The sequence below is a fragment of the Propithecus coquereli genome, unplaced genomic scaffold, assembly GCF_000956105.1.
Source record: "Propithecus coquereli isolate 6110/MARCELLA unplaced genomic scaffold, Pcoq_1.0 Scaffold253, whole genome shotgun sequence".
Classification (NCBI taxonomy): domain Eukaryota; kingdom Metazoa; phylum Chordata; class Mammalia; order Primates; family Indriidae; genus Propithecus; species Propithecus coquereli.
The window spans coordinates 3,489,956-3,508,634 of NW_012148097.1; the positions used below are offsets into that span (position 1 = coordinate 3,489,956).

The window sequence follows — 18,679 nt, forward strand, 5'->3', positions numbered from 1 at the left end:
CACCTGGCCCAGGATGGGAAGTTAAATGATAAACATGCCCCTAACTAAAAGTCCAGAGCTTAAAAAATAACGAGCTGTCATTTCTGTGTTTGCAGGGAGGGATTCCAGCATCATCTTTTTCCCTATTTAAGTTCTCTTAGCCTCCTTTTGTTTAGTTTTTAAGCATGTTTACATTTCCAAGGAGCACTATTTGGCTTCCATTTAGAAACATAAAAACAGGAGAAAGCAAGCAATATGGTTCTGCACATTTCCGTAAATGAAATCAAACCAGAAGGGCTCAGTAGTCTCGGTGCCACTTGGCCCTCGGGCAGCCCTCTCCTGCAAGGCCTGGAACCCAGCCTGGGTCAGGCTGAGGCTGCTATCCCAGGGCAAGCTAGAGCACACACCCAGGAAGGTGACCGATGCTTGTCAACTTCGACTTCTGTCTCGTCTGGCGCTAGCTTGTTCCGTAGACAGCCAGTGAACATCAGATCCCGTGCGTGCGGCGGGCACCGTGCTGGTTGCTGGTGGTAGGAGATGAGCCCAAGGTGCCTTCTAGCCTCAGGTTCCCATGGGGGACCTGGGGAGACCCGCAGGTGACTGCACAGTTATTGCGCAGGATGGCGAAGGCTGCAGAGGTCAGGATGGGTTCTCTGGGGGCCCAGAGGTAGGACCAGGCCCCACCGTCGAAGAGCAGGTGGCCTTCGCCTGGGTGGGCTTTTCCACACGCAGGCCCGGAGGTGGGCAGTGCTGTGCGACTATGTGGGGGCCATGTTGGCCAGTGGGGCTGGCACAAGGGTGTGTTTCACAGGGCACAGAGCTGGAAAGGTGGGCCGGGTCAGATCCGGGAGGGTCTGCGGGCCCAGCTAGAATACTCACACTGTTTGCAGAGGCTGGACCAGGCACTCTTGCCTGTCTCTCTCTGCTTCAGTCTGGAAAATGGGTCACAAAGAAGATAGTGTTGCCAGATAAGTAAAATATAGGACATGCAGTTAAGTTCAAATTTCAAATAAGCAGCAAATATGTCTTTAGTATAAGTCTGTCTCTACGATTGCATTGTTCATTGTTTATCTGAAGTTCATATTTAGCTATGCATGCTGGATTTTATTTTGCTAAATTTGGCCAAACTGAAAGAAGATACAGCAGAATGTGTTTATCTTGATAAATGTTGTCCTCGGAGGTTATAAACCAGACCAAGAGCGGAACATTAATTAAAATCAAAGATGTAGCCAAAGATATGTCATCAAAGCAAAGATAAAAGAACTATAAACCTCTATATTTGTAAGTTGTTAAATTATGCTTTACATGCTATGAAATGGGTATAAATATGCTGTGTGTGTTGACTTATCTTGCCGTAAGTCGTACCTACAGAACATGACAGTACAACTACTGTGTCATAAATTTGATCAATTTGAGACTAGTATTCTAGCTGTAATAAAAGTTGAAATATAACAGTAGTTTTGCTTGTTTTAGAATAAAGAAGCACTTTGTGGGGATGAGTTATGTAATTGTCTTTGCTTTAGAAACAACTTTCTGAGACTTTTGAATTGGCTCTCTTTTCCTCTGTAGACTTCTCCGTAGCAAGCAGAGGATCAACGCATTTTGGTGCGAGGAGTGGCGCATGTATATTTAAAGAGAGAGACACGTGTATAAATTGCGGTATATAAATATTTGAAATGCGAGGAATTCAGGGCTTGGGGACAAGGCATCCAGAGAATCTGACACTCTGGCATTTTCATTCTGTTCATCTTCCTGCTCCTCCTTCCCCCAGCATGCAGGGTGGTGGGGCAGGGCTGGGGCAGAGGGTGGCCTGGTGAGGGCCAGGGCATCTAGCTTGGGCGTGTGCACAAGTCCCAAGGACAGAGGCCTGGTGGTTTCCAGTGGGCAAGTCACGGCCCACCCTGCCACCTCTCGGACTCTTGCCGCCTGGGTGGCTGGTTGCTTGGGCCTTGTGTGGCGGAGGAGGGTGCAGTGGGGCTGGACCAGTCAGCCCTGCTGACAAACAGGGACACCTGGGCACCAGGTGGGCCAGGTGAAGGCGGCGCCTGGCATGTGCTTAAGGAAGTGGAGAGAAGGGTTTCGCCTCGACTGCAGCGGACAGACGCCCGCTGTAAAGGACGCCCCACTATAGCCCAGGCTTTCAGAAACACCTCTGCCCTACGTCCGGGAGCCCCTGGTGGAGCTTCCGTGGGCCGTATGCTCTGCGGCTTCTTAATTTCAGTCAGTTTAGGAAATCATTTTTATTTCTTTTGTAGACCTAGGCAATGAATTGCCCGAAAACCGAACACCCCTTTCCACTGTCAAACAAAACTAAACCAGAACTTCTGAAAAAATTCAGTTCCATGACTGAGGTTTGGTTGTAGCTCACAGGCATGGTGACATCCTGAGTCACGTGAAGCATAGGGGAGAGGCCGGTGTCCTTGGGAATCTAACTTCCCCCACCCCTGGGACGCTGAGGGAGAGAAACTGTAGCGGGAAGAGTCAAGTTATGCACTTTTCACGAGGAGACAGAAAAGCACTCCTAATCCCCACGCCTTGAGCTATAGCATTTAAAAAATAAACCATTGCATGGCCCAACAGCCACTCAGGGCTCCCGGGACTGTCACAAGCTCAGATGCTCAGGTTCCTGGAAAGTGCCGAGAGTCGTGCCCACTTTCGTTTTCTCTAGGCACGGATCTGACGTTTTTCCTTCCAAACGTGGCATTTAAACTTGTCTAAATAGGGGCTCCGTTTACATGGGCCTTGTGGTCTGGGCAGCTGTGGCCAGCAGAGTGAGTCCTTCCCCGTGTCATTGCGGGGTCAATCCCGGACCAGCCTTCCCTGGCTGCAGCCGCCACGCTGGCAGGGGCTGAGTGGCCCAGACTGTCCCCCTCGGAGGGGTCTTCCACCTCCCTGCCCCTCAGCCTACCGTCCGCTTTTCAGATCGACGGCGTCGACTCCGGCACAGACGTCAGTCACTGGGTAGCTGAAACTTCAGACGGGGTTCAGAGGAGGACTTTCGGAACAGGGCTGTATGTCCGTGAGGCTGAGGGGGCTTCCCCAGACATCTCTGTATCGGGGAGCACACCGGGGGTCATGGGCGCCCGTGGTTGTGTGTTTCATTGGGAGCACATTTCCTGGCCTACATTTTTGATTTTGGCCTTTCTGTCTCAATTCCAGGTCTGGTCGCCATAAAGGATGCCCAGGACATAGAGACCAGGCTTAACGAGGTGGAGAAGCTGCTGAAGACCGTCATAAGCCTGCCCTGCAAGGTGCGGCAGCAGGGGGCAGGGCTGGCATCTCTGGGGTTCGAAGGGCGTCCACTCCGCCAAACAGGCTGGCCTGCTCGCTCCATCTCGCAGGGCCGTTGCTTCCACGAGCCACCCCGTCCCTGAGGCCTCGCGTCGCCGCCTCCCGAGAGCATGAGCAGTGCGCGGCGACTGCGGCCTGGCGGGTGCAGTGGGCACCAGAGCGTGTGCCCAGCCCCTGGGCGTCAGCGCCGGGGCCGCGGCTGCGGAGGAGCCCTGCCCTCTTCTAGGCAAGCAGGCCGGGCCCGCTGGTGGGAGCTGTTCGTTTTCAGTAATGACTGTGTTTCTTCCCAGTATTCTAGGTCAGAAGTTGTGCTCACCTTCTTTGAAAGATCGCCTCTGGACCAGGTGTTAAAAAATGATAACGTACATAAAATACAGCCCAGCTTCCAAAGTCCAGTCAAAATATCAGGTAAGAGCTGCTGTGAAGGTGTTGGGGGCGGACCGCTGTTGGCTGTGGTCCGCAGAAACCGCCCCCTTGGATGTCTGCACTGTTGGGCACACGCACCGCTGGGCTCCAGAAAGATGATCCAACAGGGTTGTGAACACAGAGACAGAGACTGTTGCCCGAATTCTGCTAAGCAGTGTACGTTCTACCTGCAGTTCATACGCCTCCTGCTTCCAAAGGGACTTACTTGCATGTACGTTGGAACTTACTTGAGAAATAGTATAATGATGGAAGCATTGACAGGCATTCTGAAGCGAAGTGCTAGAATCAGTAAGTAGTCCAGCCTGCTGAAGCGAGAGTTCATATCACGTGGCGCTGAATTTGGTTCTTTGTTTTAGGGCAGCCACAACCAAAACGGACGCTTACACTTTAGGTCTCGTTAGTGTTGACATGGGATTGTGCCTTCTAGTGCTGAAGAGGCAAAGGTCAGCTAAGATGGGCTTGTCTGCAGAGGACCTGCCACCGGCCACCTACCGGCTGGTCGGAAAGGAAGGAAGGGTAGGCTGGAGTTCTCGGCCAGTCTGAGTTGGGTGACTACCAGAGATCTGGGTTGCCCGTGTCCCAAGAACACCAGACTTATTTTTTGCAGTGCTGTTTTGGTGAAGGCTGCTCAGGAGCATTTTGTAGGAGAAAGAGCTCTGTCCTGAGAGTCTCTAGGACTGGGTTTCCCCGAGGGAGGGGCAGTCACCTTGTGACCAGGAGGTGACATTTGAGTGAGGTCTTGCTAGAGTTTGATGTTGGGCAGGGAGAGGAGGCAGCTGTGAGAGGAGACACAGCTTGGCCAAAGGAGAGCTCCTACGTAACCACGTGGTCAGCAGGGAGGAGGAGGGGAGGGAGCCTGCGTCCACCGTTCCATGTCTGAGTGGAGGATGAAGGAGGGACCTAGAAGGCGGTGGGGAAGAGCTGGCAGACGAGAGGGGCTCTGAGCCCAGAGCTGTCTACCAGGAAGGAACTGGGGAGACGGAGGACAGTGGGGACGGAGTGACTGATGCTAAGGGATGTGAAAGAGTCCTTGCCGAGTTACGTGCCACGGCAGGGACGAGATTCCTGATTGTGTGCTTGGGAGAGCTGGACTGGATGGCGGGTTCTAGAGCCTGGAGTGGAGGAGGTGTTTGCAGAGCTGTGTGCAGTGCAGGTGGTGCGTACGCCCGGGCTTGCCTGTGGCTTTTGCCTTTTTTTTTTTTCTTTAACTGTTTTTTTGGTTTTGTTTTTATTGACCCATAATTTTTGTACATACTTATGGGGTACAGTGTGATGTTTCGATGCATGTATATGTTGTGCAAAAATCAAACCAGGACATTTAGCATATCCATCACCGTATACATGAATCATTTCCCGGTGGTGAGCACATTCAGAATCCTTTCTTCTAGCGTTTTTGACGTATTCCGTACAGTATTGATAACCGCAGTCGCCCTCCTGTGCAGTAGAACACCAGGACTTACTCCTCCTGTGTGTCTGTAACTTCGTATCTGCTGAGCAACCTCTCACTGTGCCCCCTCCCCTCCCAGGCCTCCGAGAGCCACTATTCTACTGTCCTCTTCCATGAGATCAGCTGTTTTTGATTCCATACGTGAGTGAGATCATGTGGCATTTCTGTTTCTGTGCCTGGCACATGTCAGTTAACATAATGTCCTCTAGGTTCATCCATGTTGCCCCACATGGTAGGATTTCATTCTTTTTTATGGCTGAATAGTATTCCATCGTGTATATACACACTGCATTTTCTTTATCCAGGCACCTGTTGATGGGCACTTAGGTTAATTCCATATCTTGGCTGCAGTAAACTTGGGAGTGCAGATAGCTCTTTGAAATACTGATTTCATTTCCTTTGGACATACACCCAGCAGTGGGATTGCTGGATCATATGGTAGTTCTATTTCTGATTTTTTGAGGAACCTCCGTACAGTTAATGGTTATGATAATTTACATTTCCACTAACCGTATATAAGAGTTACACTTTTTCCATGTTTGTGCCAGCATTGATTTTTATCTTTTTGATAATAGCTGTTTTAATAGGTATAAGGTAATATGTCATTATAGTTTTGATTTGCATTTCCCTGATGATTAGTGATAGTGAGCATTTTTTCATAGACCTGTGAAAAAGGCCATTTGTATGTCTTCTTTTAGAAATGTCTATTTAGGTTTTTTGCCTATTTATTAAAAGGATTACTTGAGTTTTTTTGCTGTTGAGTTGAGTTGCTTGAGTTCCTTATATAGTCTGGATGTTAGCCCCCGTCAGGTACGTGGTTTGCAAATATTTTCTCCCATTCTATAGGTTGTCTTTGTATTGCGTTGATTGTTTCCTTTGCTGAGCAGAAGCTTTTTAATCCTATTTGTCTATTTTTGCTTTTGTTGCCTGTGCTTTTGGGTGTTATAAAAAATCCTTGCCCAGACCAATGTCATGAAGCATTTCCTGTTTTCTTCTAGCAGTCTTATTGTTTCAGGTCTTACATTTAGGTCTTTATTCCATTTTCAGTTGATTTTTGTATTGGTGAGAGAGAGGGCTCTAGCTTCATCTTCTGCACATGGATATCCAGTTTTCTCAGCACCACTTATTGAAGAGGGTGTCCTTTCTCCGTCGTCTGTGCGTGGTACCTTTGTTGAAAATCAGTTAGCTGCACGTGTGTGGATTTATTTTTGTGTTCTCTACTCTGTTCCATTGGTTCATGTGTCTGTTTTTATGCCGGTACCATGCCAGTACACTACCATAGCTTTGTAGTGTATTTTGAAGTCAGGTCATGTGATGTCTCCAGCTTTGTTCTTTTTGCTCAAGATGGCTTTGGCTGTTCAGCATCCTTTGTGGTTCCACATGAATTTTTGGATTGGTTTTTCTATTTCTGTGAAGAATGCCATTGGTATTTTGATAGGGATCCCATTGAATCTGCAGATGGCTTTGGGTAGTATGCTGCTTTTGATACCCAAGGCAGCTTCCGGTGTTGTCTTAGAGACAAGAGCAGGGAGTACAGGAGCCCCTCCTTGGCTGGCACCTGGTCTCCAGAACCTTCTTCATAGGTTAGGCTAGGTCATTTATCCTGGTTAGATTGCTATGGGTCCTAACTTCACAGGGTTCACAGAAGGTTCTAGAATCCCAATTGCAGTGTTGGGGTCCACATTTCATAACCTGGAGCATGGGGAAGCCTCTGCTCTTTAGTCTGAGTGGGAAGAGTTCTGGCTTCCGTGGCTCTGTTTTGGGCAAATTAAAGAGCAAAGAGCAGAGGAATCCTCTTAGGCCTTGTGTTGTGGGAGGGGCTGGACCATTGCTTTGGGATGACCCGGAGGCCCCCGAGCGTGAGAGGGACAGACTAGAGCTGCATGGAGTTGCCTCTCATCTAGTAACTCCTTATGGCACAACAACCCAGAACATTCCCCAGCCCTCTGTCTGCATGTCCTGTTTTCGTGCATGCTTTAGATAAAGCCACGGCCTGTGTGTACCCTAAAGGCTGAAAATAACGAGATGGAATCTAACAGGGACAGATGGAGAGTGCCATGTTGCAGTCTTAAGTATGTTCTCTTTGCCTTCTGCAAGAGCTGAGGACGGGTGTCGGCCTGCTGCTGTCCTTGGCCTTCTGTTGTGGCTGGGGTGCTGTGTTTAGGTCTAGGAGAGCAGGGGTCCTGACCTCTTGTGCAAGTCAGGACCCCAAGTCATGCGGGGTGTCATGCTTGCCCTGGGAACATCGAAAGAGGAGTCGCTGCATCCAGAGGCCTGCGGTGGGGAGGGGTTGGAAGGGTGGGGGGACGGACGTGCGGAATGGCAGCTGGAAAAGGATACTGCCTTCAGGTGTTGGCAGCTGCCATCAGAAGGGGGTCAGCGGGGGACTGCTGCAGGGCCTGTGGGTGGAGTGACTGTGGCTGACTTTGGCTCAGCATAGAACCTTCTAACATAGCCGTGGAGCCTGTACCTGGCCTATGGCTGAGAGTCTCAGTGCAGAGGCTGGGGGCCGTCAGAGGTGTTGTTGTAGGAGGCGGTAGGCAGGGGGACAGCCCCTAGCCTCCCAGAGGTGACTATCCCGACTCCTCTGGGTGTTCTCTGCTCTGCTCTGCTTGGCAGGTCCCTGAGTCTGGGAGTTCCCCCTCTGAGCCCCGCAGACCCCGCCATCTCGGCTCCGCGGCCCGGGGCCCGCAGCAGTCAAATGCGTGAGATCCTAGCCTAGATCCGCGCGGGGGTGCTACCTTAAGACGGTGAACTGTGGCAACCTCAGGGATGCTTTTCAGTGAAACTGCTGTTTACAGTGGCCCTGACATCCCCTTGAGAAACAGTTCATGCGCCGGCACATTGTGCTATCGGCGTGGCCGCGCGCTGGTGTGCTTGTGATTCCGGGTCCCTGCGTCACCTGCGTGTGTCCGCACGGCTTTCTCTCTTGCCTTCCCCTCCCCAGAGCGCAAACCTGAGCGCTGATGACAGTCGAACCCAAACTCGAACTTCTGAAGTCGTTCATTTTCTTAAAATTTTTAACCTCAGGATAAAGCCCGGTTGCTTGGTCTTTCCATGTGTGCCCGAGTCTGGCCCGTGCTAACCTCTTGCTTTTGTCACCTCTGCTGCAAACCCTCGGTCTCCCTGGGGACTGCGGCCAGCCTGGCCTGAGCTGTGGCCCTGCAACCCTGCCCTGCACTTCTGCTCGGTTGGCGCCAGGCGTTCCTGAGGGCGCCCTGCGCGGCCGCGCCCCACCTCCACCCCGCCTCGGTTTCCCGCGCTGCTGACACGTGGCGTTTAGGGGGGCGGGCGCCGTGGCGGACAGTGGCCTCTTCCCTGCACCCCTGCGCTGCACGCGCCGCTCCCGCGCCTCGACCGCTCTCTTACGAGGCCACACACGAGGGTGTCAGGGCGCCCAGCAGATGGCGCCAGGCGCCGGCCGCGCGGGAGTCCCGCAGCCGTGCTGGGGCCGCAGCAAGGACAGTCCAAGGACTGCGGCCTCTGCCATGCTGTGGACCACGGGCCCAGACACGCGTCGCCCTTGTTCATCTAAGTGCCTGTGAAGTGAACTGGCTTGTGCCTCGCGGCTGCGGCTGCGCAGCACTAAAGGAAATTCGAACCTCCGCCTCCGGCTGGCTGCTTGGACTCCTCTGTTTCGGTTGCAGAACCTGATCGTTCAGGTTTAGGGGGCTGGAAATGAATTATAATTTTATTTTTCATTAACCCAGTGTCTGTACAATCTCAACCTTAACTTACCACACAGGGATAGCACAGTTAGCCGATTAATAAAAAGACCCCACTTTGGGTTTTGTTCTCGTGGTGAAGTACCTTGAAAATACAGTAGAAAAGAGGGTTTGGAAGGGAGAGAGCTGCGTGATGAGTGCTTTCGAGGCTTGGACTGAACGTGTGCTGAGCAGAGGAGCAGGCGAGTTACTGACGTGAGGGCTGGGAGCGTGTGTGGGGCACGTGAAGACACAGCTGCAGTTGGAAACAGAGGAGAGTCGCCGTCAGGCAGACAGGCACAGTGGTGATCGTTGCCCTAGAATGATGCCCTGATTGATAGATGCCGAGACTAGTAGGTGAAAGTTTGAGGTGAAACAGGATTCGCACAGTCGCAAAGCATCTTCCCCCAACAAGTGTGTTCACTGCCAAGGGAAGGGTAGTCCCCTTTCCCTGGAGACAGCCGGCAGAAGCTTCCTTACCCAAGTGATGCAGGCCGACCCCTCCAGAAGTAGGAGCCCCGACGTCACGTTCTCCCCCAGCATGCGAAGCTGAGCGGGATGCGCCGTTGCTGCGCGGGATCCCTGCCAAAAATGCGTCCCCTCCGTCTAGTCACTCGGAAACCTCGGACTGACCTAAACTGAGGGACGTTTGCTAAAATAGCACCCAGTCCTCACTGAAAGTGTTCCGGTCCAGAGAGACGAGGGAAGACAGAGGAACTGTCAGAGGTCGTAGGAGACCAACGCACAGCCGCTCCGTGCAGTGAGGCACCGTGGCGCGTGTCCAGGGCAGAGCAGAGGGATGTTAGCGGGAAAAACGTGAGTAAAGGAGGCCTCCAGCGGACAGTGCTGTGCCGGTGTAACTTCCTGGATGTGACCGAGGTAAAATACCATAGTCACAGAAAACGATAGCGTTAGGAGGAGCGGGTGTGGGGTACGCAAGATCTCTCTCTCCCTCCGCGCTGCTTTCGCAACTCTTGTGTAATTCTAAAATTAGCTCAAAATTAAAACTTAAAAAAGGTGAGACATGTAAAGCAGGGCTCTCGTTTGGGTGAAAAATACAGATGTCAGAAAGTGGCTTGAAAATGAGCTATTTCGTGGAATCAGTTATGTATGCAACTAAAGAATTAAATCGGCCAGCAATTTTTGCTATAGGTACTAAACTGATTTCTGAGAAATTCACATTTGACGTGTGTTTGAAGAGAGGCTTCGGACGCTGTGATTTTTCTTGAATCATAACATTTTCTTCGGTTCATTTTTATTCATGTCACAACAGATATGGGGACATCACCAATAACGGTTGTAATAACTGCTATTTATCAAGTATTGAGCCCCAGCATTTGTCAGATTCTTTACGCATGGCGTCTCCTTTAGTCTACTCCCATGCCCTTTAGGAAAACACTGTTATCCCTGTTTTACAGATGAAGGAGCTGAGCAAGGAGTAACCTGCTCCCCAGACATAAGTGGCAGAGCCCTCGCTAAATGGCAGGGTCCACGTGCTTTTCCATCTGTGTGTGCCTGCGTGAGTCACACTCCACACTGCAGACCCTCCACACCTGCCAGTGCTGTGGCTAAAGGCACACGGCAAAGTTACCGAAGGAGCTCTCTGCGAGTCCCGCTGCCTTAGCAAGATCATCTGCTTAACTGGTGGTCCCTGCAGTTAGAGGCTGGCTAGAGCCAAATGCTTTCTACCTCTTTTTCAACTTTGGGCCACCACTAATTTGTACAGCTTTGTAATTAAGAAATTAAGACTTTTTTGTTAAAGTGACCAAATAAATAAAAATAATAAACAGTGGCAGATTGTGTGCTCCCCTTTTAACTGGCACAGGCAGATAAAAGCTGTGCATGTTTGCCTAGGTTTTAAGTGTGCCGTGGGCTGATACTCACTTATGTATTTAAAGACAACGTGCTGTTCAATAAACTGTCCCTTTCCAAACCAGTTTGGAATGAATGTTGGGAAGGTTGTTGCAAACCTGCCAGCTCCATAGCCTGGCTCGCCCAGAGGTTATTCGAGGTCCTGGGGGCTGATGGAGGTCGGAGGTGGGACCCAGGGGGGACCCAGAGCTTCTGGGGACCGTCTTTAGTGAAATGTGCTGCGTCTGAGCAAGGCCTTCTTGGACTGGGCCTGGGATAGCGAGAGCCACGCAGGAGGCACCAGACATACCTTAGTGTCCTCCAGGACCCAGCCAGACTTGCAAACAATTAAGCCACATTTATGTGCACAAAGGCTTCTCGTCATAAGCAATTAAGGAATGATTTCTGACAAATCTGTTGGGGGGGCTGATTGCATTTTCTAGGGCTTCAAAGTTCATATTTAAGAAAAATTAGGTATGCAAAGTAACTTCAGAATTTTGTTCAGAAATGATTTGCAGCGGTGACATTTGTTTTAACTTGTAGCCCTCCCCCCAGATTTTCTTGGCAAAGGGGTGGGAGAAAGGGGCCGCGGGCTGTCAGCTAGCTGTACGGAGGTTGCTTTGAGGTTTTATGTGCTTCCTGAGAAAGACAGATTTGGGTCGGAGTTAATAAAAACAATAAAGAAAGTGGTTCTGTGCTGACACCCATTTTAAATTGAGAGGTGAGAGAATCTTAATCTATCTTGTTAAGATTTAGTGGTTTTCAGAGTCTTGCCTGTTCAGCCAGACTTTGGTAAACGCCTTCTTTCTGCCCTTCTTGCACCTGGACATGTAGCTGACCTGGACCCAGTACCGACTCGTGGGTTTGCAGAGCTCCTTCTCAGGACCTGCGGCCCCGGCCAGGTGGTCTCGGGACGAAGGGAGGGACTGCCAGGAACTGACGCTTCTGTGAAACATGAGCCGCCCTTCTCCAAAATGTCAGGCAGGAATTTTATCAGTACTCAGCAAATCTGATTGATGAATTGTTACTTTGGTCTCACAAGGGAAAGGAGTAAATCTGTTTTTCTTTCTTCATTTTTGTGTATTAATAGTTTCTTTCCTTAATTCTCTTCATGTGGAAGGAAGTTCAAAAACTGAGAAATGCCTAGAAAGATTAAAAATAAGCAGAAAATGACAGTTTCAATTATTAAAAAAAGCAATTCCATACTTAGAAATAAACCAATCGAAATTGTGTTAAGGTGTAAGAAAAAAAATAAAGAAAACAATCCCCCAAGCAACTAAGGCACCAGATGCCCAATGACCCTGGGCGATGAGCCGTGTTCTTGTCTGGCGTGCGGTGCCAGGAGGTGAGGAGGGGCCGTGTGGAGCTGTGTGTTTCGTGTGTTGGGCCCCACACGGGAAGCTGATAATCCCTTGGATTGGAGAAGGCATCAGGCATTTGGAGTATATGTTAAGCATGACTTTTACAAGGAGGTCAATAGAGGGCCTGATTTACGAGGACAAAAGTGCTCCTGAGCATGGAGCTTGGCTGACTCTGAGGTGAGGCTGGGAGGAGCCAGCTTCACAGGGACCTGGAGGACTTCGACGCCGGGAGAAATGGTTGTGGTTACCAGACCTGCTCATCTGTGGCGGGAAGGGACTGAAACGCAGTCCCTTGGGATCTGTAAATAAAGCTACCGCAGATAGTAGGAAGAAGAGAATCACTCTTGCTTTTTATGCTTGAACAGGTCAGATGATGTAATGGAATCCAAGAGTTCATGGAACTTTAGAGTTAGAAGGACCTTCAGAGATTTTCTAATAAGTTTTGAGATCTTTCAGTGGAAGAAACTGAGTCTTAAGGACACAGAGCTCTTGTGAGGCTCCACGTCATCTGTGCCCACTCTTCCGGCCTTGGACGAGCACTGGACTCCCTCCCTCCACACCTAATGCCATACGGCTGATGTAGACATAGGAAGTTGTTTTTCTTTGTTGGCTTTTCTAAATTTCCAAAATCTGTGCTTATTGGGAAGAAATCCGTTTAGCCACAGAATTACATAAAGCAAAACAGTGAAAGTCACCCACTTTCACCGGAGTTTAAAATGCACACTGATCTCAGCCCATCTGCACAGCCACCCAAGGTGGTAGATGCCATTCCTGTCTAGCCACAGGTGAGAGCCCAGAAAGGTGGGTAACCTGCACAGAGTCCCCACGTCTGTGCGATAGACGGGTCTCCAACGCGGGCTCACAGACGGGAGTGCGGCGCTCTTTCATTCTACCCCAGCTTTGAGCCCATGGGGAAGGCTGTGTGGGGAGAGTGCTCAGACAGCCAGGGTGTCCTTGTGTGGGAGTGACATGCCTCCCGGCTCACACAGGGTCAGCAGGCAGCTCCTGTGGGGTTGGCTTCTGCATGGCAGAGAGGTCTCTTGAAGCGTGGGGGAGAGAGGGAGGCAGTAGGTGGAGGGGAAGGAGGATGATCTGTGTAAACCTGAAACTCAGACCCCTCCTGAACACTTACCGTCTTGCTCTGGTTTTCAGAAATCATGAGGTCCAATGGATTTTGTTTAGCAAATACAGAAACAATAGTTATTGACCACAGTATACCGAACGGAAAAGACCAGCACCTGGGTGTGGACCCTGCGGAGCATTTGTAAGTACGCTGATTTGAATATCATTCTGTAGAAGAATCTCTGAGCCACCAGCCCGTGCAGGGCTGGGCTCGCTGCCCATGAGGAGGGGGTGGATGTGCCCGGAGCCCCCCAGCAGTCCCTGCCCATATTTGGATACTGGTTTTAAAGTTTGCCTTTTCCAGAGTCTGGTGGGATCTTGATTCGTAAACCTTGCAGAAGGCCGAGCGGCTGGCTGCGAGGGGCGTTTAGGAGAAGTTGCAGGGCTCCAGGGCCCAGTGCGTGCTGGGCCATGAGGGGTGTGGTGGCTCCATGCCCAGGGCCCAGTGCCGGGAGAGCCACACGCCCCACGCTCAAGGGGCCTGGTCCGGTCCCCTGGGCCTGTCTGATTACTGGAGGTTGGACAGCCAAAGGTTGGACGTCCCTGTCTTCTCTGTTCTTTCTACCTCTGATGAGAGAACTTTTGGCTGTAATGTGTGTTCTAGTTGGCACCTGGAGCACCATGAGGCGCAGCTGCCTTCGGCCGTGGCTCTTGTCCAGGCATCTCCTTGGTGCATTGCTGGGGGCAGGGTCCCCAGACAGCGTGAGGGGAGTCACAGCTCGGCTTCTGTCTATGCCACGGCCAAGTTCAGGCTGCTTCTTGGCTGTGTGAGCTCAGGAAGCTATTTAACCTCTCCCAGCTTCTCTTACCCTCAAGGGGGACCATTCTGCTGTCTCAGGGCGGGCCATTTGAAGAGCACAGATGATGAATGTAAACCGCCTGGCCCGGGAACCCCTGCAGAGGCAGCTCAGCTGCAGTCTTCCCTCAGGCCCAGGAGTGGCACGGCCCAGGGACAGCTCAGGTCTACTCCACCCACTTGTTAGCCTGCCACAGTAGCAGAGGAAGACTAGGAGGAGGCCAGGCACACGTGCCAAGACCCCCCTCTGGGCCATTGGCCGCAGGAGACAGTGTGACCCCAGGATGAGCCTCCTTTGCTGGAGCCCTGCTCTGTGACTGAGCACAGGGACCCCTGTCAGGCTTGTGGGACTGGCACCGGCCAGCAGCCCCCGCTTTCTCAGTTCTCAGGGTGTCTCTTGGGTGAATGGTGTTAAGAACCCTTCACAATGGAGGTGTCATGAGTTGCTGGAGCGGCTGTGCCGGCAGGCTGAGGTGAAGGCCCTCTTGCCTGCCCCTGGGCGCCTTGCCTTACCCCACGCGGTGCCGCACCCACACGTACAGCGCGTGCGTTCGGTACCTGTGGGGCTCCTGCCAGGGCTGTCGCCGTGGAGTGCAAGGCTGTATATATTCATGGGGGAAGGAAGGAGGGTCTCTGAGCTTAGCAGGGGTGTTACTGGCTAGGGAGTGTTTGGTGGAGAAGACAGATGGACCCCCCCCATCCTCAGTTGGGCAGGTCCTAGCTCTGACTCCGTGGTCCCCAGGGGGACCCTGTCTGTCCCTGAGAGGCCCTCAGCACCCTGGAACAAGGCCACATGTAAGCAGTGGCTTCAGCTGTGAGCAGTTTTGAGCTGAGCAGAAAGGGCAAAAGTGTGGCTTTCCTGGCTGCCCAGGGCTCTTCATGGACAGGAATGACGAATCTTAAATAGGCGGCTACCTGCTCCAGGACGCCTGGCTCCTAGGGGGAGAGAGCCAGCGAACATCCCCGTGATCCCAGGAAAGCCCAGCGAAGCAGCGTGCGCCTCCGAGCTGCTCAGGGGAGTGTTCAGAGGGAGTTCCTGGCGCAGGCTCCCCGGGCGTCTCTCTGGCTGCCTGATCTAGGGCAGCGCAGGTGCGTCTCTTGGGAGCCATCTGTTTCAACCCTTGACGGGCTGTCAGGCAGGCAGGGGTGGGCGACTGGGCCGGAGGTCATGGAGAGATGCCATTTGTGGAGCTGGAGGCCTCACCCCCCCGCTGCGGCCGTCCACGGAGGCTGTCGGCGTTCACCATCTGCCCCACGCCTGTCAATCCAGAGCAGGCCGGCGGCAGGGCTCACACGGTGGAGTCACAGCAGACGGCCCTCACCCTGGCCCGGGGTCGGGTGGGCACCAGTGCCCAGGACCACAGACTCGACTGCACTCAGGGAGCAGGTGTGCCCAGTGAGCATGGGATCGGCGGGGACGGCTGGGCCTCTGCTGTCTGGTTGGCTAAAGGGATGCCCAGCTCCTGGGAGGTCACCAGGGCTGAGGCATTTGGCAGTTCTGCTGGGGGCATGGAGGGCAGATGGATCCAGGCCTCAGGCCCGTGACTCATTTTTCCCAAGCATCCCAGCTCTCCTCGTTCCTCATGTCCTCGGAGTCATCCTCTGAGCTGGGTGGGGAGCACAGGTCGGGTGGTAGGACGCTGTCTGGGCCGTCGCTGCTGCCCTGCCCCTCTTCTGGCTTGAGCCCTGTCCACATGCTCAGGACTCTGCCTTGGGTTTTGGTCCAGCACTGGTTTGAGGGAAGAGATTTAATTCATGAGGACGCAGCTGGAGAGTTGCTCTCATCTCCGTCAGCGCCGCCTGCCTCGTGAGCCGCGGCTGCACCGCTTTCTGGTCCACAGCTGGGCCCGCGGCCTCGTGTCCCCAGGGCAGTGGGCCGCAGGGAGGGTGAGGCAGGAGCTGGGCACCAAGAGCCAGGTCTCGCGGCTGTCGGAGGAAAGCCCACCTTTTCAGCCTGTTCCATCCAAACATTTTCAAGCTCTCATCGCAGCCCCTGCTTTCAGGTCAGCGGGATTCTGTACAGCGCACTGGGTGTGGGGGACGGTCTCCGCCCGACCCCGCTGCGCTCCAGCGTCTCCGAGCCAGAGGCCTGGGGCCGCGTGGCCTGGTCAGCCTGTGCCCTTCCTGGTCACCCCAGAGCTGTCCAGATACAGTTGAGGTCTGGTCAGCCTGTGCCCTTCCTGGTCACCCCAGAGCTGTCCAGATACAGTTGAGGTCTTACAGCTGTCCACTGGTTGAGGCACTGGGGACCGACAGGGCGCGGCGTGCGGGCCGGGCTCCTGGGACAGCGGAGGGAGGCAGCCCACCACTGCCCTCGCGTCCACGCGGCCCGCCGCGTCTCGGCTGCCTCGTAGGTGGGGGAGGATGGAAACAGCGCAGCAGCACCTCTCGTTTCCCTTCCTGGAGGGAATGTCCTTCTTACGATTTTTTCTCAGTTCTGCATTTTTAAAACTTTGGAGTCTCTTTTTCTAGCCTAGGAGGCGGCGTCTGGGTGGACGGGGAGGGGAAAGCGCGCCAGCTCCCAGAGAAGCCACATCGGGAGGACTTTCACGTCCCCTTACTCCCGGGCACACCCCTCGCCCCACGTGAGCACCCCACATTCCAACACTCCCCGTCCTTCAGAGCCCGAAGCAAACACGACCCCCCCGACCCCACCATCTCTACGGGCCTCGCAGGCTCCGGCCTCCTGTCCTGCCCCAGCCTCCTTAGCGCTTGCTGCCACGGCCACGCGGGCCCTTCTCACCTGTCTCTGTGCCGTCTGTGCCGCCGCTCCCCGAGGGCAGGCCCTGCCTGCCGCACCCACCGCCAATCCCGGGGCTCGGCACCCAGCAGGGGAGGGAGGGTGGTGACTCCGTACGGAGCGAGTGGAGGCCAAGTACAGACAGCGGTCTCCAGGGCAGTCTCAGCCAGGAGCTGCGGCGGTCACCGCACCTCGTAGGATCCGTTTGACCAGCTGATTGGTACCCAGGGCTCCTCGCACACTCCCTCGTGGGCGTCGACAGCCCGCACCACTGGCTGTTGGGCTTCCGCGGAGGGTTTGGCGTTGATCCCTCAGCGCCTCCCACCAGCGCCTTCTGCCCCGTCTCTCCCCACGTCAGCCGGAGTCCATGAGCTGGCCCTCACCTGTGTTCTTTCCAATTTCAGGTTTGAGAACGGCAGCGAGTTCCCCTTAGAGCTGGAGGATGGGGACGACCCCGCAGCGTACGTCACCAACCTGTCCTATTACCACCTGGTCCCCTTCGAGACGGACATTTTGGACTGAGCCTCGCCATGGGGCCTCCCGCACCTCCGCCTGGACTGCAGCTCCGATGCTGGCCACCGCACTGGCCCAGCCCTGGACCTCCTGGAGGTCCCGGGCCCCACCGCCATCCACGCTCGCAAGCTGGGCGTCCTGCAAGTGGAGTAGCAGGGCTTCTGGGGGCTCCGGCTGACCGCAAGGTCTGCAGGGACTAGGGGTTGGGTCACAGAGGTCATGGGGCCTGTGCTCAGCCAGGTCTTCTCTCTCCGTGTGACCCCACCAGCTTGCTCCTCTGCCTCTGGGCCTTGCTCCCCTGCACTTGGTGCCTACAGGGCTGTGTGCTGCCAGGGTGGGGACAGGCCCTGCTGGGCTCTGCTCTCACTGTCACTGCCTCCTGGGAGGAGCGTCCCTCTTGGCCAGGGGACCCAGGGCTGCCACTGACCACCTGACTCCTCCCCGTTCCCTCACACGTCCAACGCACAAAACGTTTCAGGGGGGATTTTGATGAACTGCCACGCCCTGGACGACACAGGATTCCCTGGGAACCGGGATTCAGGGCCTTTCTATTTTGCTTTGCGTTTTCTATCTGGAAACTGGGTTTGGGTCAACCCAGAGAGGTGTCTACAGAAGGTCACGCTCAAACAGGGAGCGCCGGCTGCAGGGAGAGTGGGAGTCAGTGAGATCGGTGCCCACCTGAGCTAGGACCAATAGGTCACGATTGTCCTCAAGAGGGAAGGAGGCTCAGGCCGGTGCCCGGTGCTGCAGCCACAGCGACCCTGAAAGGAAGGGAGTCTAGAGGGAAACTGAGGCTCCACTGCCCCTAGGGGCGGGTCTGGGTTCTGTGAGCTTCTCTCCTCAGTTTTACTAACGACCAACATTTGCTAATGTAAATAATAGTAAATTATTGAGAATTCTAATTCTTTTACACAGTCTTTTTAATCTATTTTAATTAAATAAAATCTGTCACTCCACTTTGGTCTCTTTAAGATGCTTATGTAAAGAGGTGTGGTTCTTTTTGTCCCCTGCCCAGGGCAGGGGTGGAAACCAAACGCTGACCCCTGGGGCTGGGCCCCTGTGCTCTGCTTGTAAGGTGCTTGTTTAGGAAATGTGCTGTGTTCTCACCCTAGGGAATGATCTGTTCAGATTGAAAAATGAAAAAGCAGCCTGGTGTTTTGTTTTCTTTTGGTTTCGACTTAGGGTTTTCCTTCTTCTCCAGTTTCCTCTTTGGCAGCCGCAGGAAGCCGCCTTGGTGATCCAGCTGCGAAGCACGTGGGATTTCTGTGGGTTTTGCATTTCCCCTTGTGCCGTGCAGCTGCGTTCAGTTTCATCCCGGTTTCAAATAGACCAGTAGGCGGCTGGCCGGGGCTGGCCGGGGCTGGCCGGGGCTGAGCAGCTGCCAAATCGACCAGGGCAAATTCATTTCTGTGCGAGGCTAAGGCTTCGTGCTCAACAGTTAAGGTTAGA

General features: G+C 53.6%; 1 protein-coding gene across 1 annotated transcript in view; it reads left to right on the forward strand.

Annotated features, from left to right (window-relative positions):
- Positions 1-18,358, forward strand: part of PXDC1 (PX domain containing 1) — a 28,753-nt gene extending 10,395 nt beyond the window's left edge. The window contains exons 2-5 of the mRNA XM_012647007.1: positions 3,139-3,230; positions 3,561-3,678; positions 13,212-13,323; positions 17,122-18,358. Of these exons, the coding sequence (XP_012502461.1) occupies positions 3,139-3,230; positions 3,561-3,678; positions 13,212-13,323; positions 17,122-17,239 (440 nt within the window). The 3' untranslated portion in view covers positions 17,240-18,358. The remainder of the gene's footprint in view (positions 1-3,138; positions 3,231-3,560; positions 3,679-13,211; positions 13,324-17,121) is intronic.
- Positions 18,359-18,679: the final 321 nt, after the last annotated feature.